At 56.9% G+C, this 21,627-nt stretch overlaps 1 protein-coding gene across 1 annotated transcript; it reads left to right on the top strand.

Annotated features, from left to right (window-relative positions):
• The first annotated feature begins 6,310 nt into the window (after positions 1 to 6,310).
• KCNK3 (potassium two pore domain channel subfamily K member 3) lies at positions 6,311 to 19,138 on the top strand. Its single transcript, XM_054383668.1, has 2 exons — positions 6,311 to 6,593; positions 18,252 to 19,138. The coding sequence occupies exons 1-2, from the start codon at positions 6,311 to 6,313 to the stop codon at positions 19,136 to 19,138; spliced, it is 1,170 nt and encodes a 389-aa protein (XP_054239643.1).
• The last annotated feature ends 2,489 nt before the right edge of the window (positions 19,139 to 21,627 follow it).

Here is a 21,627-nt window from a genome sequence, read left to right on the forward strand (position 1 = left end):
CAGAAACAGGCAAAAAAGGAGCAGAAGCTTTGCAGACGATGGACTGAGGCTGTACAGCCTGTACCAGTGCTGGGGGAATAAAGCAGCATCCCCTGGGTGGGGTACAGGAGTCCAAATCTGATGGTTACATCTAGCTTCAAAGCCTAAGATCCAAGGTTGTGTCAGTGGCCAAAACCCCTGAGAAAGAGAAACCCAAGAATGTCAGATCCAAGGTCAGTGGTGGACTTGGGCTGTGCAGTAGGGGCAGACCAGACCACACTGGAGCATCTGTCAGTCTCAGCACTCAGGGAGCAGAACCAGCTTGTCTTGGGGACCATCTCTCTGTCCTAGGCTCTTAGAGGACCCTTGATTATTGCTCTGCTTGGAAAAATCCACCCATCCCATCACATCTCATCCCAATACATCTTACCTCAATGCACCCCGTTCCAACCCATGCCATGCCAACACAACCCATCCCAAACCCCAAGACATGGTGGCAAATAAGGCCAACAGTATCCTGGCCTGTATGAGGAAGAAAATGGTGGGCAGGAGCAGGGAAGTGATGATGCTTCTGTACTTATCATTGTTGAGGCCACACCTTGAATACTGTGCTCAATATTGTGCCCCTCACTCACAGAATCACAGACTTGTCAGGGTTGAAAGGGACCTCAAGGATCATCTAGTTCCAAACCCCCTGCCATGGGCAGGGACACCTCATGCTAGATCCAGGTTATCCAAGAAGGACATTGAGGTGCTGGAGTGTGTTCAGAGAAGGGCAACAAACCTGATGAAAGGTCTGGAGAACAAATCTTGTGAGGAGCAGCTGAGGGACCTGAGATTGTTTAGCCTGGAGAAAGGGAGGCTCATGGTAGACCTTATTGCTCTCTACAACTCCCTGAAAGGAGGCTGGAGCAAGATGGGGGTTGGTGTCTTCTCCCAAGTATCAAGAGATAGAACAAGAGGCAATGGCCTCAAATTGTGCCAGGGGAGGTTTGGGTTGGATATTAGGAAAAGTTTCTTCCCTGGAAGAGTGGTCAGGCATTGGAACAGGCTGCCCTGGGAGGTGGTGGAGTCCCCATCCCTGGAGGTGTTCAAGAAACCTGTGGACATGGCTCTTGGGACATGGTTTAATGGCCATGGTGGTGTTGGGTCAATGGTTGGACTCAATGATCTTAGAGGTCTTTTCCAAATGAAACAATTCTATGTATGATTTTATGCCATCCCACCCCAACACATCCCACCCCCATGGCAGCCACCACCATGATACCCTTTCCAGTCCCCAGAAAGTTTCCCTACGTCCCACTTACAGAGCTCCTGACCCCACCCCATAGCCCATCTCCTGGGATGAAGCTGGAGTTGGTCCCAGAGGCTCTGCATTCGTCCTGAGATGTGAGAACAAGGAACCTGAGACCTTTCCTCTCCTGACCCCACCAGAACCTCTCTCAGAGTGGTGATGTGAAGCAAATTTCTACGTGGGAGATGTCAGGGATGCCTGGGCAAGGACACAGACCATGGCCACAGGCAAGGAGGACACCACTGCCTGCAGGAGCCTCAGCAGTTCTCCTCCTTCCCCGTGGGAGTTGGTGTCTGGCTGTCAGAGCTGAAATGCATCAGGATCCTGTGAAGACAAAATAAAGCAAGCCTTTGGGGAGTGACTCGGCAGCGCAGCCGGAAGAGAGAGAGCACAGTTTGCTTTTTAGCAGGTCTTTGGGGTTGCTTTTTTTTTTATTTTATTATTTTATGTTATTTTTGGCAGCCACAATGGCAGCAGGGAAGGAGCAAATGGCCTTGCTCGAGCCTGGATGCATTTGTGGCTTTCAGGAGGCAGAAGTGGCTGGAGTTTGAGAGTCTCTGAGCTGCAGAGGACATGAGTCAGAGGCAGGGAAGGGGAGAGGGAGGGATGGGGAGAGGGAGGTGCTGCAAACCCAGCAGGGAGCTGGGATGAAGGAGCAAAGAGCTGGAATGGCAGAGCAGGATGCTAGGTTGAAGGAGTTGGGTTCCGAGATGAAGGAGCAGGGTGCTGGGATGGAGGGACAAGGAGCTGGGATGGAGAAGCTGGGTCCTGCCATGGAGGTGCAAGGAGCTGGGATGGAGTAGCAGAGGGCTGGAATGGAGGAACAGCGTGCTGGGATAGAAGAACAGAGTGATGGGATAGAGGAGCTGAGTGATGGGATGGAGGAACTGGACTGAAGAAGCAGTGATGGGGTAGAAAGAATGCTGGGGTGGAGGAGCAGTGTGTTGGGATGAAGGATTAGGGTGTTGGGATGGAGGAGCAGAATGCAAGGATGGCGCAGAGGGAATGCAGAGTTGACATGTCAAAACACAGAGATGAAGGAATAAAGTTAGAAGAGCAGGGTGCTGGGAAGAGAATTGTGCTGGGATGGAGAAGAAGGGTGGTGGGATGGAGCAGTGAGGTGCTGAGAAAGGTTTGAAGAGCAGGACGAAGATGTGGAGGAGGAGGGAGCTGGGATGGAGGAGGAACTGTCAGGGAAACCCAAGGGCACTGTGCATGAGCTTTCACCAGTGTGATGGCAGAAATGAAGATACCTGCTCACACCCTGCTTGTCCTCACTCCAGGAAAAGGGACCCAGGCCGGGCTCATCAATGCTTCCCTTCCTCAGGCCCCTTTGAACACTATTCTCTTCCTCTCAGTGGCACCATGAGTGGCTGAGGGTGAGGTCCAGTGACGCACACACACACTCTGCACCTTTGGGAAGAGTCCAGCTAGCTGGGGTCCCAGTCTGGGCTCAGATAAAGCACCAGCGCTGCACACCACTGTTTCCCACTTCTAAAGAGGTCCCAGACTAGGAGAGAAGCTGCCGGCAGCTGACAGCAATGACCAAGGACGCTCCTGGAGCTCGTGCCAGGGGCTTGGCAGGAAGAAGAAAGCATTTTGGGGAGTGCAGAGGCAGCAGATGCTCCCCAGAAGGAGAGGTGGCCTCTACCTCTTCCCTGCCGGGGCTGCGGCGGTGGGCGATGCGGCAGCTGCTGGTGACAGCTTGTGTTGCATTTTGTTTGCTCACGCCTAGGGCTCTGGCTGGCAAAGAGCAGAGCTCGTGCTGGGGAAGCAGCAGCACCCTGCCAGCCACAGCATCCTGTGAGCCACAGCACCTCATGAGCTCCCACATCCCATGAGCTCCCACAATCCATGAGCTCCCACACCCCATGAGCTCCCACACCCCATAAGCTGCAGCACCCCGTAAGCTGCAGCATCCCATGAGCTCCCACACTCCATGAGCTGCAGCACCCCATGAGCTCCCACATCCCATGAGTTGCAGCATCCCATGAGCTGCAGCACCCCATGAGCTCCCACACCCCATGAGTTGCAGCATCCCATGAGCTGCAGCACCCCATGAGCTCTCACATCCCATGAGTTGCAGCATCCCATGAGCTCCCACACCACATGAGCTCCCACACCCCATGAGCTCCCACACCCCATGAGCTGCGGCACCCCATAAGCTCTCACATCTCATGAGTTGCAGCATCCCATGAGTTGCAGCATCCCATGAGCTGCAGCACCCCATGAGCTCCCACACCCCATGAGCTGCGGCACCCCATAAGCTCTCACATCCCATGAGTTGCAGCATCCCATGAGCTCGCACACCACATGAGCTCCCACACCCCATGAGATCCCACACCCCATGAGCTGCGGCACCCCATAAGCTCTCACATCTCATGAGTTGCAGCATCCCATGAGTTGCAGCACCCCATGAGCTGCAGCACCCTGCCAGCCACAACACTAATTTCCAGATGAAAAGAGAAATCAGAGGGTGACATGGTCCCCTCTGGGATACCCAAGTGCAACCATCACCCTGCAGAAGGGTGAAGTGAGTGGCCAGAGCCTAGCCAAGTCCCCACCACCTGTCCCATGGTGCTGAGCTGCCCTGTGCACCAGGGGATCCTCCTGCCTGCAGAAACCCTCCCAAATCTCAAAGCCAACTCAGTGCCATTTGGCTTTCTCCAGATGAGGACCCACCCTTGCCTTTGGCACAACCTATTGGTTAACCATTTGAAGGAACCACTGAGCTGGGCAACGTGCTGCTGGGGACAAAGAAATCACAGCTCTGCCTCCTAGGTGAGCATTTTCTCAGTTTTTTTGCACTCCACCTCCTGGCAAATTCTTTCTTTCCTCCTTTATCTTTCTCTGGCTGCAAAACAGATCAACTCATCTTCTGGATGAGCTAAACCATGGGCAAGCATGTCCTGCCTGCTATAGTCCAGCCCTCCTGACCCTTTCTCACCTCCACACCTTGCAAACCAAAGAGAAGTGTTCCCCCAGGGAGGGTAGAAGAGCACAGCTGTGAGCCCAGGAGGGCAACTGTCACCTCCTGTCCCCTGGGAAGCTGCCACTGAGAGTTAATGCAGTGTGACCACAGAGGATCCTCCCTCCCTATGCCCTGTGCGTCAGAGGCTGTGACATTGAATAAGTCACTTCCCCCTGAGTACTTTTGGCATCTTCAAGCCCCGTTGGGCAGGATTTATCCCCTGGTTCCTGCATCTGGACATCGGGACAGAGCCAGGGGGGAGGACGCCATGTACCCTGCAGCAATGCTGCTGTAGGGAAACCCCTGAGGACTGGAGGGGACCTGGGTGTCCTGCTGCAGGGACACATGGCAGTGCTGGCTGGCATGTGGCTTGAGGTGCCAGCACATGTGCAAACAGCAACCATTCTTCGTTTCAAGTGTCAAAGGCTGACACAATGTGTCCCAAGGCCACACAGGCAGGCCAAGATCATTCCCCTTTCCAGAGGGCAGGATCCATTACTGCTTCTATTAATGAGTCATTTGGGGCCTACCTCCCCAAAGATCAGAGAATCAAAGAACAGCTTGAGTGGGAAGGGATGTTTGGAGGTCATCTAGTCCAACCCACCTGCAGTCAGCAGGGACATCCCCAACTACGGCAGGTTGCTCAAAGCCCAGTCCAGCCTCACCAGGAATGGTTCCAAGGGTAAGGCACCTAACATCTCTCTGGGCAATCTGAGACTGTGTCTCTCCACCCTCAGCATAAACAATTTATTCTTTCTCTCTAGTCTGAATCTCTCCTCTTTTAGTTTAAAACTGTCACCTCTTGTCCTGTAACTACAGGCCCTGCTGACAAGTCTGTCCCCAGCTTTCTTATCAGCCCCTTCAAGTACTGAAAGGCTACAATAAGGTCTCCCTGGAGCCTTCTCTTTGCTTGGGTGAACAACTAGCTAAAGGGTGGGTAGCAGGAGGATGGGACCAGACTCTTTTCAGTGGTGCTCAGCAACAGGACAAGGGGCAACAGGCACAAACTGGAGCCTTGGAGGTTCCATCTGAGTAGAAGGAAAATCTTCTTTCCTGTGAGGGTGCTGGAGCCCTGGAACAGGCTGCTCAGAGAGGTTGTGGAGTCTCCTTCTCTGGAGAGATTCCAAACCCTCCTGGACATTGCAGTCTTGGGCAACCTGCTGTGGGTGGTCTTGCTTTATCAGGGGGGTTGGACTAGGTGATCTCTAGAGGTCCTTTCCAATCCCCACCATGCTGAGAATCTGGGATTTACATATGAGTGTGTGCACAAGCACGGCCCAGGTGGTGCACAGGGGTGTGTTCACATGTGCCTGAGCTTGGACACATGTGTAGCACCACCAGTGTGGCTGCAGCTCCCCAGTACCAGTGCAGGTTCACATCCTGGTGCAGGTATGGGTGTGGGTCATGGCACCACTGCAGATGTGGGTAGGGGTCCCTGTAGCAGTGTGTGTGCTGACATGGGTGAGGGTGTGGATACAGCTCCTGGGGCCAGTACTGCTGCGGGTCACATTAGGTGCAGGTGCAGGATCCCGGTGCTGGTGCCAGCGAAGTAGCAGTGGGAGTTATTGTCCCAGTAATGGTATGGGTGCAGGTGTCAGTTCCACTGAGGGTGTGGATCTGAATCCCGGGGCTGGTGTGGGTCCCCGGTACTGATACCCGTGTGGGTGTGGGTTCCGGTGCCACTGCGGGTGCAAGTCCTGGTCCCAGTCCCGGTGCGGGTGCGGGTCCCAGTCTGGGTGCCAACGCGGGTCCCGATGTTGTTCCCAGTGCGGGTACGGTGCGGGCGCGGTAGGGGTACGGCTGCGGGTGCGGTGGGGGTGCCGTGGCGGTGCGGGTGCGGGCGGTGCCGGTGCGGGGCGGTGGTGCTGAAGGACAGCTCCGCCCCCCCACCCCCCTCACCCGCCCCCCCACCCCACCCCCTCCCACCGCCCTCCCCGCTCCCTCTGCCGCCGAGCCGAGCCGCGCCGAGCCGCGCCGAGCCGGGCCGGGCCCGCCGCCGCCGCCATGCCCCAGACGGCCCCGTCGCCGCCACCGCCGCCTCCGCCTGCCGCCGCCGCCGCCGCACCATGAAGCGGCAGAACGTGCGAACGCTGGCGCTGATCATGTGCACCTTCACCTACCTGCTGGTGGGAGCCGCCGTCTTCGACGCGCTGGAATCGGAGGAGGAGACGGCGGAACGGCGGCGGTTGGAAGCGAAGAGCCAGGAGCTGAAGAGCAAATACAACCTCAGCGCCGAGAGCTACCGGGAGCTCGAGTGGGTCGTTCTCAAGCTCAAGCCGCACAAGGCCGGCGTCCAGTGGAAATTCGCCGGTTCTTTTTACTTCGCCATCACCGTCATCACTACCATAGGTACCGCTTACCCCTGCCCCGGCGCTTCCCGGTGTCATCCCGAGACTGTTCCCGACCGCGGGTTACTGTCCCCGGTGACGCCCCGTGCGGATCTTCCCCGTGCGCTCATTGCCGTGTACCGGGGCGACTCCTCCGCACGGCTCCTCCGCCACCCGTCCTCGTCGTATCGGGGTGACCCAGCTCCTCTGAAACCGGGAACCTCCCGCCCATCACCGTGGCACCGAGGTGACCCGCCTGGCCAACTCCTCTGCTAGCCGCAACCCCCCGCCCGTCACCGCGGTACCGGGGCGATGCTCCTGCCCTGGTCCTCCGCTGCAGGGAATCCCCCAAACCATTCGGCGCCTCCGCCACCGGGAACCACCCTGCCATCGCTGTGCTATTGGGGTGACACGGCTCCTTCGCTGTCGGGAATCCCTCTCCTGCTCCTGCTCCCCCGTCACCGGGAATCTCCCGCCCATCCCCGTGCTATCAGGGCTTGTCCCGCTCCCCCGAGACCACCACCAAATCGGGGATAGCCCCCGGCTCCCCGGGGAACAGCGACCTGCCCATCCCCGTGGTCTCTTGTCTCCCTCCTCTCGAGGTAGACCCCCCCCGGCTCCCCACCCCTGCTCCCTTTCCCACAGCCTCCCGTTACCACGTCCTCCATTCCTGGGACACGATCCTGCGCCCCCCCCACCCCCCACCCCCCCCCCCGGACCCAGGGGATACTCGCCCGAGTGAGGGGGGGCCGGGCTGGGACCTCCTTTCCAACCCTACAAGGAGGGTCCCGGGGGTTGCAGGATGCAGCAGCACAGGAGGGGCAGTGGATGTTCTGGGAGGGGTCGTGGTGGGGCTGTGGGATAGACAGTTTTCCTCAGACGAACCCTTGCCTGGGGGAGCAGAAAAGAGGTCCCCTGGGGACAAAGTTTCCTCAAGATGAGTCTCTGGTGAGAATCTGGGGGAACTCCTACTCCCGAGTGGGGGACACAGGGATGGATCTTGATGCTGCCCCTTGGTACTCAGGATGCTCTCCCCGCCCTGACTTGACACCACCTGGGGTGCCTGGGGCACTCTCCCACTTTGAGAGAGGGGCTGCAGGAGCAGAGAGGAGTGGGGGTGGTGGTAGCTGCAACATTGTTTCCCCCTATGTTCTGAACTGCTGGTTTGTATGTTCTCCTGGGTACCTGCTCACTGTCCTTCAGATCCCCTTGATGGAGCTTGCCTGGGGTGACCTACGCCCCGGGAAGATGCCCCATCCTCAGCACACCATGAGGGCCTGGAGGGACAGGGGACAGCAAGTGGCTGGGCTGGGCTGGGCTGGCACATGGCTGGCCTGGTCCTGCCCAGCACCCCTTGGGTACCATGGTCCTGGGGAGACACAGGAGATGTAGAAGGGCTGGTGGGGCACTAGGTTTGAGACATGGGTGTTGGGGTTGCTGTTGGTACCAGGAACTAAGACATGAGTGTTGGGATTGTCATTGGTTTTTGGGATCGAGACATGGGTATTGGGGATGGCTCTTGGTTCACGTGGCTCAGACTCAGGTTTTAGGGTGGCTGTTGGCACTCAGGACTGAGATACTGGTGTTGGGATGGCTGTTGGCACTCAGGACTGAGATGCTGGTGTTGGGATGGCTGTTGGCTCTCAGGGCTGAGATGCTGGTGTTGGGATGGCTGTTGGCTCTCAGGGCTGAGATGCTGGTGTTGGGATGGCTGTTGGCTCTCAGGACAGAGAAGTGGGTGCCAGAGCAGCCATGAACGGAACAGAGGCAGGGTCAGGCCTCTCCCGGCTGGCTGGAGCAGCTGGGAAAAGCTTTGGAAGTGAAGACAAGCTGCTTATGTTTGACGTGAAAGGGAGGAGGAGCAGGCAAGTGAGTGTGTGGGGGGCTGGGGAGAGGAGCGAGCGGGAGGCAAGCGGGGAGTGAGCAGGAGAGAGCAGTGTCTCACCAGCCCACACAAAGGATGCTGCAGTGATGGAGGAGGGAAACAAAGCCAGACCAGTGTGGACACAGTCCCAGGACACCACAGCTCAGCAGCGGGTTGCAGGCAGGCATTGGGGTCCTTGTCCTGCCTCCTCTGGGACCCCACATCCCCTACCTTGCCACCTTTGGGACACACAGATCCCTTATCCTGCCACCCCCAGAATATCCAGGTCCCCTGTCTTGCCTGCCCTGAAACACCCAGTTCCCCTGTCCTGCCACCCCTGTGACACTCAGGTCCCCTACTCTACCTGGAGCCAGGGATGGGGGAGGACTCCATTTGGGATGGAGTGGGATGGAGGAGGTAGTATGGTTGACCCCCAGGGCAGGTGTGACACCCCAGTAAACCACTCTACCAGCTGCACCAAGGGCTGAAACCCTTAAAGCCTCCTTCTGGGGTTTGAAGTGGAACCTCGAGGTAGGGTTTGGGGTGATGACATCCAAAAAAACATGTGTCCAGCCATAGCAGGGAAATGCAGGAGGAATGTCTCCAAATTGGGCTTTACTGGTCTGCAGGCATCAAGCACTTCTCTCCCAGCAGCTTCAGCCTCTCTGTGGTGTTCAAGGGAGTATAAGGGGAAGGGGAATGAACATAATTATTCTTTGTATCAAAATGGGATGATTTTGAAGGCAGGAGTTCAAACTGTCTTGTTGTGACAGAGCTTGGATGCTGCTGAAGGGCCAAGCTCCACGCTGGGCTCAGGATGCAATCAATATGCCAAAGCTCCTGTGCCAGTCAAGATTCCAGTGCAAAGTGGGTAGAAGGAAAAACTGGAAGGGTGATGGATCCCACTTGGAAAGTTTTTCTTACGTTCAGGGTTATTTTATTTCTTCCTGGCCCTGCACCAGAAGCATCCAGGGCTGGCTGTGATGGCTCTCTCTGGATCACTCCCAAAAAACACATCCTCCCCCCTCCCATCACCTCACTGTGAGAGGCGAGTGGCCATGTGGGCTGAGGCAGGTGACAAATGCCACCATCTGTCACAGCCTTCATCCATTTCCACTTGTTTATCAAGGGAGCAGGCATGCTGCCTGGGCTAGAAGACCAGGTCCCCACCAATCATTCAGTGAGACCTGGACAGGCTGGAGAGTTGGGTGGAGGGGAACCTCATGAAGTTTAACAAGGGCAAGGGTAGGGTCCTGCCCCTGGGGAGGAATAAGCCCCTACACCAGGACAGGTTAGGGCTTGCCCTGCTGGAAAGCAGCTCTGCAGAGAAGGACCTGGGAGTGCTGGGGAACAAATTCCCTGTGATGGAGCAATGTGCCTTTGCAGCCAAAAAGCCCAGTGGTCTCTTGCAGTACGTTCAGAAGAGTATGACCAGAAGGGCAAAGGGGGTTCTCCTCCCCCTCTACTCTACCCTAGCGAGGGCACATCTGGAGTACTGCATCCAGTTCTGGCCTCCCCCAATTCAATAGAGTCAGGGAACTGCTGGAAAGAGTACAGCAGAGTCTATGAAGATTCTGAGAGGACTGGAGCATCTCTGTGAGGAGGAAAGGCTGAGAGACCTGGGGCTGTTTAGCCTGGAGAAGAGCAGCCTGATATTAATGCTGATCAATAGCTAAAGGCAGCAAGAAGATGGGGCCAGACTCTTTTCAGTGGTGCCCAGCAACAGGACGAGGGGCAACAGGCACAGACTGGGACTCTGAAGGTTCTAGATGGCACTGGCACTGGTGAGAGGGGAAGGACCCTCGGTTCTCCTTGGGGGGATGCAGCACATGGAAATGTCTCAGGGAAGGAGCAGGGATTGAGGGTCCTGCTAGGACCAGGAGGATGTTACAGCAGTTTTGGGGCTTTAGTGAGGCTGGCCATGGGGAATGGAAGACCAGGAATGGGGCATCCACTTCTTCCAGCCCCTCTGGACGTTTTTGTTCCCATCCTGCAGTCACTATGCCTGCTACAAAGGATAGCAGTGAAAATTAGTGCTGGCACCTCTGAACATGCCTTTGATAGGTTTCAGAGTTAACATGCCAGAGGGAAAATTTGTACCACTCTGTCCAGGGCTGGGCTTCCTCTCCCCCATCATTCCTCTTCTTCCCTCTTTCTCAGTCCAGGCTTTGACATCAGGCCATCTTCTGCCACCTTTGCCTGTGGCTCACTCTGAAGGCTAATGAGGGCATAGGCACCTCTGCCACTTGTCCTAATAGCACAGAATCAGCATGAAGAGGGTGAATGGGGTGATCACATGTATGTGCCACAGCCAGAGCCATCTTCAATGCCTTCCCAGCAGCCATTTAGGGTGGCAATCGCAGCCCACTCCCCCAGGGACCCTCCAAACCAGAGTCTTAGCTCCACCTGCAGGAGCGTTGCCCCTCCACAGACTTCCCTCTACCCTCATTCTGCTCCCACCCCATCCTCCCCTTCCCGCCCAAGCTATAAATTTCCTGCTCCTCTCCATCCTGGAGCAATAACAGCAATTAATACCTGCTCCCTCCCAGCCCCCCCCCCCACCCTAGCCTGGCCTCTCCCAGCTGATGCCTCATTAAACTCGCCAGCAAAGCCTGACTCAGAGCAAGGCATAAACAGCATGTGCTGGGGCAGAGATGCTCTGAGGAGAGGGCAGGGGTTCATCACCCAGGATCAGGCTGGGGGGGGAAAAAAAAAAAGGTTTTCTTTGTGTTTGTTTTTTTTTTTCCCCTCCTGATTCTCAAACTGCAGGGCTGGTTGCTCAGCCCTGGTGTTGCCAGGTCTAGTGGCAAGAGGCTGGAGCTGTGGGAGAGCCCTGCTCTGCCGGTGTGTGATTTATGAGCCGGCTTAAATATTTATCAGGCAACTCTCAGGCTGAAGTGAGTGTGGTGCAGGATTTATGGCCAGCACTGCCACCTTGGGTAAATCACAGCTAGGGGGTGGGTTAAGGGAAGGAGTAAGAGGGGAGAGTGTTCAGACAGGGTGAGGATGTAACCCTGCCTGCCTGCAGAGAGGGGCAAGGGAGAGCAGCTGTGGGGCAGGAAGCTCTCACTGGGACTGCGAGTGGTGCTGGGTGCTGGTGCACAGTGCATGGTGCAGCTGCATGATGCTGGGCGCTGGTGCATAGTGCATGTACACAGTGCTCAGCAGTGCTGCATGGTGGTGCTGGCCACTGGCTCATGGTGCTGGCCACTGCTACATGGTGCTTAGCACTGGTGCAAGGTGCATACACACAGTGCTCAGCATTGCTGCGTGGTACATGGTGATGAGGAGCACCATGGTTGCTTGTGCATGGTGCTGGGTTGCTTGTGCATGGTGGTAGGTTGCTAGTGCATGGTGCTGGACACTGCTGCATGGTTCTGGGCACTGCTACATGGTGCTTAGCACTGGTGCATGGTGCATGTACACAGTGCTCAGCAGTGCTGCATGGTGGTGCTGGGCACCATGGTTGCTTGTGCATGGTGCTAGGTTGCTAGTACATGGTGCTGGGTGATGGTGCATGGTGCTGGGTGCTTGTGCATGGTTCTGGGTGATTGTGCATGGTTCTAGGTTGTTAGTGCATGGTGCTAGGCACTGGTGCATGGTGCTGGTGCACAGGGGTGGCTCTGGTGCATATTGTTAGTATTTGGTGATGGGCACTGGTGCACGGTGGTGGTGCACAGTGGTGGGGCTCTGGTGCATATTGTTAGTGCATGGTGCTGGGCACTGGTACATGGTGCTGAGCACTGCAGTATGATGCTGGTGTGCAGGTCTGGGTGCTGGTACATGACGCTGAGCACCGGTGCATGGTGCTGGGTGCTGGTGCCTTCCCCTCTGTCAGGCTTTGGCTCTGCTCTAAGCCTCCAAATCGCCCTGTTTTCTGTACATAAGGAGCAGTACCTGGCACCCAGACACCTCCCAGGGGGAATGCAGCAGGATTGTCCAGGGAAAGGGCAGCAGGACAGGAAGCATTGCTGGCATAAGGAGCTTTAAACCAGAGTCATCAAGGGCTCAGGAGCTTGAGCTCATCGACAAGGAGGTGACAGGGTGACCGGATCAGGCCATGATTCCCCAGGGACTGATGCTGGAGCCAGTGCCACATCCTGGGACAAGCCAACATGGGCAGGAGCTGCCAGGGTTTGCTCTGCAAGGCCTTAAATGACTTTTTATTCCCCACGGAGGCCTCTTTACCCTGGGCGGGTGTAGACAGTGGCTCTGCTCTGGAGTTCAGCCATCCTCAGGGCTGTGGGATGTCCCCAGCCCCAGGTCTCTGTTGTCTCTTGGGGTTACAGGGTGTCCTTCAACCCCAAAACCAGCAGGACTGGTTCATGGTACCATGGTAATGGGTGCTGGTACCCAGTGCTAGGCACTGGTGCTGGGTAGCATGCAGCTGTGCCAACAGAGTATCCCACTTTACCCCCTTACTGCTGCAGGGCCCCTAAGGGCTGGGGGGGGAGCTGTCTGCACCCCCCTTTTGCAGGAGGAGTAGGAGAGGGACAGATCAAGGTTGGGGGGGGGGGCAGGAAGGGGCCTGGCAGAGCCCCAGGATCGAGGGAAAAATTGCCAGTTTTGGCGCAAACAGGGCCCTTGGCCGGCGCTGGGATTTTCCATGACACCATCCTGACCCCCCTCCTGCTATGGATCCAGTCCCTGCCTTGGGGGGGGGGGGGGGGGGGATACACACAGGCTGCACCCTCCCAAACTTTCCTGCTTTGCAAGGAGTGAGGGTGTGGGGCTGTTCCTCACCACCCCTCTGTGGCCACGGGAGAGATGGGGAGGCTGTGAGACCCCTTGGGGGTGACACTTCCCCAGAGGTATAGGATAGATCTAGGGGCAAGGGGTCATGGTGGTGAGGGGAGCAGGGAGGTGGCAGAAGAGAGTGGGGGGTCACCCCAATATTGTGTTTGGCAGGGGGAGGGAAGGGAGGAATTGGGAAGGGAGGAACTCGGAAGGGAGGAATTGGAAGGAAGGAAGGAAGGAAGGAAGGAAGGAAGGAAGGAAGGAAGGAAGGAAGGAAGGAAGGAAGGAAGGAAGGAAGGAAGGAAGGAGGAAGGGAGGAGGGAGGGAGGGAGGGAGGGAAGGGAGGGAGGGAAGGGAAGGGAGGAAGGGAAGGGAAGGGAAGGGAAGGGAAGGGAAGGGAAGGGAAGGGAAGGGAAGGGAAGGGAAGGGAAGGGAAGGGAAGGGAAGGGAAGGGAAGGGAAGGGAAGGAAGGGAAGGGAAGGGAAGGGAAGGGAAGGGAAGGGAAGGGAAGGGAAGGGAAGGGAAGGGAAGGGAAGGGAAGGGAAGGGAAGGGAAGGGAAGGGAAGGGAAGGGAAGGGAAGGGAAGGGAAGGGAAGGGAAGGGAAGGGAAGGGAAGGGAAGGGAAGGGAAGGGAAGGGAAGGGAAGGGGGGAGGGAGGATGGTAAGAGAAAGGGGGAGGGAGGATATGACTTCTCCCAAGGAACAAGTGATAGGACAAGAAGAAACAGAGTCAAGTTGTTCTGAGGAAGTTTGGTTTGGACACAAGGAACAATTTCTTTGTGGAAAAGGGTAGTCAAGGCCTGGAACAGTCTGCCCAGGGCAGTGGGGTAGTCCCCATCCCTGGGGGTTTGAAAAGCTGTGTAGCTGTGGTGCTGAGGGACATGGCTTAGTGGAGACCTGGCAGTGCTGGGTTAATGGTTGAACTTGATGATCTCAAAGGGTCTCTTCCAGCTTAAGCAATTCCCTGGTCTTGTCCCTTTGCTTTCACCCTGTCTTGCCCAGGAGGTGTCCTTAAGCAGATTGAGGCCCTTCCCACAGCCCTCAACCCCTGTCCAGGGTGGGACAGAGGTTTACAAGGTGCATGTGTTCCCAACCAGCACAGAGAGCTCTGTGCCCCTTGGTACCAGGCCCATCTTTGCCAAGGCAGACTGCCACATGCTGCCTTTCCCAGCCGCTCTCTGCCTCAATGTTTGCTCTCCTGGAGAGGATGAGGCACCTCCCAGGCAATGCCAAGGGGCACCCCATGTCCCTCAGGTCCTTGGGGACAGCTGAGGTCCCCAGGCTCAGCCTGGCAAGTGGTTAACTGGCAGGGCTGGACACAACCTGGGCTGTGCTGGGGAGAGCTTGGCACTGCCCAGGCACCATTTGTACCTTGGCAGAGTTCACATCACGCAACAGACACATTGGGAGATGGATGTCCATTAAATGCTGAGTGGGATGCTGGTCCTTACGGGGAACAACAGGACAGGGGGATGGCTGCAGAGCTGACAACAGAAGAAGGACACTGCCCAAGGCATGATGCTTCCTAAGGGATGCCCACCTACTCCCTCCACCTCTAACAATTCCAGGGTACAAGTTGCTCCTGAGGACATTCCAACTGGTATCCAGAAGAACAGTTAAACATTGGGATCATCTCCCAAGAGAAGTAGTGGATGCCCCTTCCATGGACTCAGCTTGACAGAGTGCTGGCCTACCTCATTTAAACTACACTGTCACCTGGAAAGGCTGGTCCAGATGATCCCTGGTGTCCCTTCCACTGTGTGGCACTCTGTGATTCTCTGATTTGTGAGTCTGAAGGACCTCCAAGGATTTCTCCATGAGGGCCAGGAGGAGGAGGTACCTGGGGCAGGTACTCAGGGCCTCAGGTCTGGGTGCTTTGGGGCACTTTTGGGTGCTAAAGTGGCTTTGGGAGCCTGAGGTTGCTGCATGTTTGCCATCATGACTGACAGATGCAATGTGGGGTCTGCTTGGGGAGGTTGGTCTCCATGCGTAGGATGACATCTCTGGAGGATGAAGCCTTTCCTCCACTGTGGCATCCCTGGGACACCTCTGACTGTGGATTCTCCAGTGTCTACAGATGCAGTTGCTCTCTGGGGTTTTCATGGTTATGGGAAACCAGGATTGGAAGGACCAGAACTAGGTTTGTCCCAGGCTTGGAAGGACCAGGATTGGATTTTCTCAGGCTTGGAAGGACGAGAGTTGTCTTCATCCCAGGCTGGTACAGCAACTGGGGTTGCTCTAAAGCATTAAAGGCCCCCAGAGTGGTCAACGCTTTGGTAGATATCCCAAGAGCCAGGATGCCTGAACCCTCTCCACCATCCCCAATGACTCCTGCAAAGGACAGTGAAAGCAGCAGCATCTGGTCAGAGAACATGGTGAAGGGCTCTGACATCCCTTGGAGGTGGACACAGCCATCCAGCCCCTCCATCTCTTTGCTCTGGCTCCCTCCATCCTCTGTCCTTGTTCCTGCATCCCCTGTCCTTGCTCCTCCATCCCCTGTCCTGGCTCCCTCCATTCCCTATTCTGCTCCCTCCATTCCCTGTCCTCACTCCTTCCTCCCCTGCTCTTGTTCTCTCCATCTCCTCTCTGGAGTGCTAAACCCCCTCCCATACCCCTTCAGGACTCAGTGCCACCTCCCATGATCCCTCTTGCTTCCTTCCCAACCTTTTGCACCCTCCAACCTCTGCTCTGCAAAGTTCCAGCCCCCCACCTCTTCCCCCATCCCCAGCAGCTGCCCCACTAATCCCCACCATCCATCGCTCTGACAGCCTGGGATTTGCTCCGGGCCAGAGGCCAGCCCAGACCTGCACCTGCTCCCCGCAGCCGCGGCCAGATCCATCCCCGCAGCCCTAAAAAGGACACGAGCCGCCTGCGTTCCTCAGGGACATGTCATCTCTTCTCCCTGGGGACACAGGCCGTGCTCCCTGCCTGCCCACAGCACCCTGAGCCACAGCCTACAGCACCCTGACCACGCTCTCCTGTGGCAGCATCCCGCTGGGGACAGCCCTTTGAGGGGCACCCACCCGGCAGGGAGGTTTGGAGAGGCTGCAGGAGGGAGGCAGGAGACGGAGAGGAGCAGGGATGCTGAAAGCCTCCTCCCAGCAGCCTTCCCCCGGCCTCAGGCAGTGCCTGCTGAAGTGGGGAAAGGAGGGGGCTGGCAGATTGACGGACGCTTGGACACGCTGCAAGAGCTCATAAACTCCTTTCCCCTGGGAAGCAGAGCTAAATATAGCTGGGGGAGGGAGGCTGTGTGCATGCAGGGCAGGCAGGAGGGTACTCCGCAGCAACAGGGCCCACCGACACTGCTTAAAGCTTGTGTCCTACCCTAAAAAAATCCTGCCCTAAAAAAACCCTCCTGGACAGGCTGATGTGGAGGAATGGGTAAATTGGAGGTGTTGGAAGGGGATGGAGGTGTCTGGCAGGAGGTGAAGGGCAGGGTGAGGGCTTGGTGCCTGCCCTGGGTTGAAATTCACCATCCATCTCTGCTGTGGGACCTGGTGGCCACCTGGGTGGCATTGGCATTGCCGCAGTGTCCCTCCTGCTGTTGGGGAGGTGACAGCAAGCAGCAGGCAGGGAGCAAGCAAGTGGCAGTTCTCTTTTTCATCATTGAGGGAAGGGCCAGGGTGGCAGTTGGCACTGATGAGAGCAGCACTGCTCTCTGGTGATGCTCTCTGGTCATGTTCTCCAGCCCCCATGGTTGCAGCCCAAGCTGGTGATGCTGGCAGCTGGGACAGGTCACACCAGCTCCTCAGAGGCAGCTTGTATGGATGATCCTTATTTTCAACTCCCTCTGGTCTGGCCTCCTGAGGCTGCGTCAAGGATGACAGTGAGGGTGACAGGGAGGGATGCCACCTGCCTCTGTCCAGCCAGGATTCATCCAGAGCAGGACAAGTTCCCATCCACTGTTCCCACCAGCTTAGGGGCTGCTGTGGCATCATATGGCTGTGGGTGCTGGATCTGGTTTAATCTGCTGGGACAGGCCTTGAAGAAATAGGTGCTGCCCCTGTCCCTGGCCTGCTGGCTCTGGGCACTGGAGATAAAGGACTTGGTAGCCCTTGGACCAGTGCTTCTCCAAGGTGTGTGGTGCTGGTGAGAGGAAAGGGGAAAGGGGAAAGGGGATAGAGGAAATGGGAAAGGGGAAAGGGAAAGGGAAAGGGAAAGGGAAAGGGGAAAAGGGAAAGGGGAAAGGGGAAAAGGGAAAGCGGAAAGGGGAAAGGGGAAAAGGGAAAGGGGAAAGGGGAAAGTAGAAAGGGGAAAGGGAGGAGCTGGTACCTGGCAGTGAGGGCACCTCCTGCAGCTCCTCAGGCACCCCAGCTGGGCACACCCCCATGCCACTGGCTCCCTTCTTCTGCCTGGCTGCAGGCACCCAGGATCCATAAGGGACAAATAATCCGCCGGCACCGAGGCACAATGAGTGCCATTGGAGGGGGGTTGTGTGGGCAGGAGATTAAGTGAAGCCCAGATGGAGCCCCTCTAGGGCTGGCTGCAGGAGCGCAGGCAGTGAAGCACAGGGACGTAGGGACACAGGGACATGGGGACACGGGGACATGGGGCCATGGGGCTGAGGTGACAGCCAAGATTGAGCTGTTGTCTCTTGAGACTTAAAAATCCCTGTTTTCCCCATCTCCTGACCTTCTCCACTCATCTGCTTGGAGATGGGCCCTCCTGGGATGGCTGTTGAAGGGAAAAGCCATCTTCAATTTCCAGACCCACAAGACTGGGGAACATTGGACCCAGCTCAGCCAGGGTCCATCCAAGCATCCCCTCCCCTCCTCAACCCAGAAGTGCAGCACCTTGCCCATCATCCTTCACCAACACCACAGCTCTGTTTGCCCAAAAGCTGAGGGCTTTCCCCCTTTTCCAGCTCCCTCCTCTTAGTATTCATTTGGAGACTGCATTGTCCCCCCAGGCTGCCCAGCTATCCATGGTCAGTCTTTCTGCCTGGAGGTGAGGAGGAGACCAACAAGGGTTGGGGGTCCACCACTGGTGACTCTGTTGGGGAAGTGGTTTGAGGTGATGCACACCTTGGACCCCTCCCAGCCCAGCAAGCTGATCCCCCTCTGTGGCTTTGCTTCCCAGGTTACGGTCATGCAGCCCCCAGCACAGATGGGGGGAAGGTCTTCTGCATGGTCTATGCCCTGCTGGGGATCCCGCTCACTCTCGTCATGTTCCAGAGCTTGGGTGAGAGGATCAATACCTTCGTCAAGTACCTCCTCCACCGCATCAAGAAGTGCCTTGGCATGAGGCGGGCGGAGGTCTCCATGGCCAACATGGTCACCATTGGGTTCTTCTCCTGCATCAGCACCCTCTGCATCGGGGCAGCCGCCTTCTCCTACTATGAGCACTGGAGCTTCTTCCACGCCTACTACTACTGCTTCATCACTCTCACCACCATCGGCTTCGGGGACTACGTGGCCCTGCAGAAGGACGAAGCCCTGCAGAACAAGCCGCAGTATGTGGCCTTCAGCTTCGTCTACATCCTGACCGGGCTGACCGTCATCGGAGCTTTCCTCAACCTGGTGGTGCTGCGCTTCATGACCATGAACGCCGAGGACGAGAAGCGGGACGCCGAGCACCGGGCGCTGCTCACCCGCAACGGCCAAGCCGGCAGCGTCCACGCCGCCGACTCTTCCTCGGCCGTGCCGGCGGCGGCGACAGGAGGCGGCGGCGGCGGCGGCTTTCGGAACGTCTACGCCGAGGTTCTCCACTTCCAATCCATGTGCTCGTGCCTGTGGTACAAGAGCCGGGAGAAGCTGCAGTACTCCATCCCCATGATCATCCCCAGGGACCTCTCCACCTCGGATACCTGCGTGGAGCAGAGCCACTCCTCGCCCGGCCGCTGCCTGGAGACGCCTTCCAACAAATGCTTCTGCAACGCCCGCCGCTCGGCCATCAGCTCCGTCTCCACCGGGCTCCACAGCCTGGCAGCTTTCCAGGGGCTCACCAAGCGCCGCAGCTCCGTGTAGCCCCGCTCCATCCTCACCTGTACCCCCCCTAGCCCCCCACCTTGGCCCCCGCGGGCAAGGACAACACGCAGGATGCTGAGCGCCGGGTGCTGCTCGCCCGCGAAGGGCGAGGCCCGTGGCCAGGGACCTTTCCTGGTCACGGCAGGAGGAAATGAACCCCAGGGTTTGGCTGTGAAGGGGGAGGCAGCAGGTTAGGACATCCGGGAGGATGCAGGAGCAACAGTGAGGTTGTTCTGGCCCTCACTGAAGCGGGAAGAGGGATCTGCTGGTTTTGGTTTCTTTTCTTTTAATTTAAGTTAATTTTTATTCTGTTTAAAAAAAAAAAAAAAAAAAAAAAAACACACTCCTCAAAAATGTGAAACTTGAAGAGCTAGAGAGTGTTTTAACCTGATGGGGTGGGGAGGGGGTTTGTCTGTACCTCCTGCCATGATACCTCTGTGCAAGTAGCTGGGGCAGCCCTTTGGTAGCCTCACAGTTGCCCCGTGGTAGCCCCACAGCTGCTCCGTGGTAGCCCCACAGCCACCTAAGCATGGCCATAAGCTGGATGTGTGTGGAGGCCTCAAGGGACGTGGGAAGAGGTGGATGTGGGGCACCCAGCACCAACAGTGGGCAGGAGCAAGGTCCCATCCCCTCCTTCCTCGATCTCCTCCATCCACGGGCTGCCCCGGGGGAAGGCAGGTCCCCGGGCAGTGAGGGATGCCGTGGTGAAGGCAAGCACGCATCAATGGACAAATCAGGCTAAGAGGGGCTTAGACAGAGCTTTTTCGTCCACTGCACACAGCAGCCTGCCCCTGCGGCCCAGGAAACAAGCTGTGAGTCACGTAGGCTGCCCAAAACGCCTGCCATGACTCGCTGGGCAGCCCTCTGAGAGCCTTAGAGGGTCAGTTTAACACTTCTTACACAGGCAAACCTGGGCAAAGATGGGCAAACTCCTGGGGACGAGGCAGTGGGAAGCCCAGAACCATCCACAGGAGGCAGGATGGGCAGCGGCAGCTCTTGACCCCCATTTCCATCCTCCCTTGTGACAGTTCGGGGACTTCCATCCCCATTCTCTCTTGCAGCAGCTCTAGGACTCCCATCCCCATCCTCTCCTGCAGCAGCTCTGGGACTCCCATCTCTGCCCTCCCCTGTGGCACCTCTAGGACCCACATCTCCATCCTCCCTTGTGACAGTTCTGGAACCCCCATCTCCATCCTGCCCTGCAGCAGCTCTAAAGCCTGAGCTCTTCCCCTTGGGGAGCTTTTCTGGGGACAACCCGGAGCATGGTAATTTTTTTGCCCTTCTTCTTCAACAACCTGGTTGCACCAGTCCCATTTTGACCCACATCCCACCTTGCCCTGACATCTTGAGCCCAGACCAGTGGATGCTTATGGGGCTAAGAACCAGAACATCCCAGAGGTCACCTCCTAGCCACCCCATCAGGGCAAGAAGGATGCAAAAACTTCTTTCCACACAAAGGGCAGCTCCTAGCTCCACAGGGAGCAGCCCAGGGTCACAGTCCCCTCTGCCAGCACCCAAACACAGGCCAGTGGGGACACTGGGAGACATCAAAACATGCTATTCGAGCCCTGGGGGTAACCAGGGGGTCTCTGGGGACAGCCAAGGCACCCAGCCTGCTTGTTTTTCTCACCTTTTAAGAGAAGAAAACCAATGTATTTCTAATACTTGACAACTTGTACATACTGTAGGATACCAGAGAGGATATTTATTATATATGTCACTGATCATCCTATGTATAGAAATCTATAAATATCTACCAGGAAGGGGGAAACTCACTGATGGCTCCATGGAATTTCTTTTCACTCTCTGCATCTCTCTCATCCTAAGGCACCCATAGGGATCCATGCCCCATGCGTCCCTTGCCCCCAGCAAGGTTTTTCTCTGCTTCTCATGCCAAAGTCTGTTTGTACCACTGAGCAGTAGAGAGAGAAATAAAAGGTTGGTTTTGAACCCCAGCACCGGCTCTGCTTCTTCCCTTGGGTGCTGGATGAGGAGGATGAGGGGCTGGGAGGGGAGGGTCCTGGTATCCTGGGACCTCCCTGTTCTGCAGCTCCACAGTTTTGTGCTGCAGAGATGGAGAAGTGTGACAATTGCTTCAGGATAAGCCTCTGTTTGACCCTCTTCTGACCTTTCCCATGGATAGCAGAGAAGGGGAAAGGAGTGGCTCAGCTTTTAAGCTCTTCCAAGGCTGCAGCATCCTCAGAGCTCAGCACAAGGACCTTAGGCTGCAGCCTAAGGTAGGCTTGGGAGAAGGATCTTGGGCTGCAGCATCCTCAGGGCTCAGTGGAAGATTGACCTCGGGCTGCTGGGTAGGACAGAGCACTTCAGGACTCCCCAGCCTCTCCCATCCCACCATCACCCACTGATCCAAGGCTGGAGGGAACCCTGCAGTGGCTTTTCCCATGGGAGCCCCCCAAAACCCAACCCTTCATAGAATCACAGAATCATAGAATCAGTCAGGGTTGGAAGGAACCACAAGGATCACCTAG

Source organism: Indicator indicator, chromosome 9 (genome assembly GCF_027791375.1).
Source record: "Indicator indicator isolate 239-I01 chromosome 9, UM_Iind_1.1, whole genome shotgun sequence".
Taxonomy (NCBI): Eukaryota; Metazoa; Chordata; class Aves; order Piciformes; family Indicatoridae; genus Indicator; species Indicator indicator.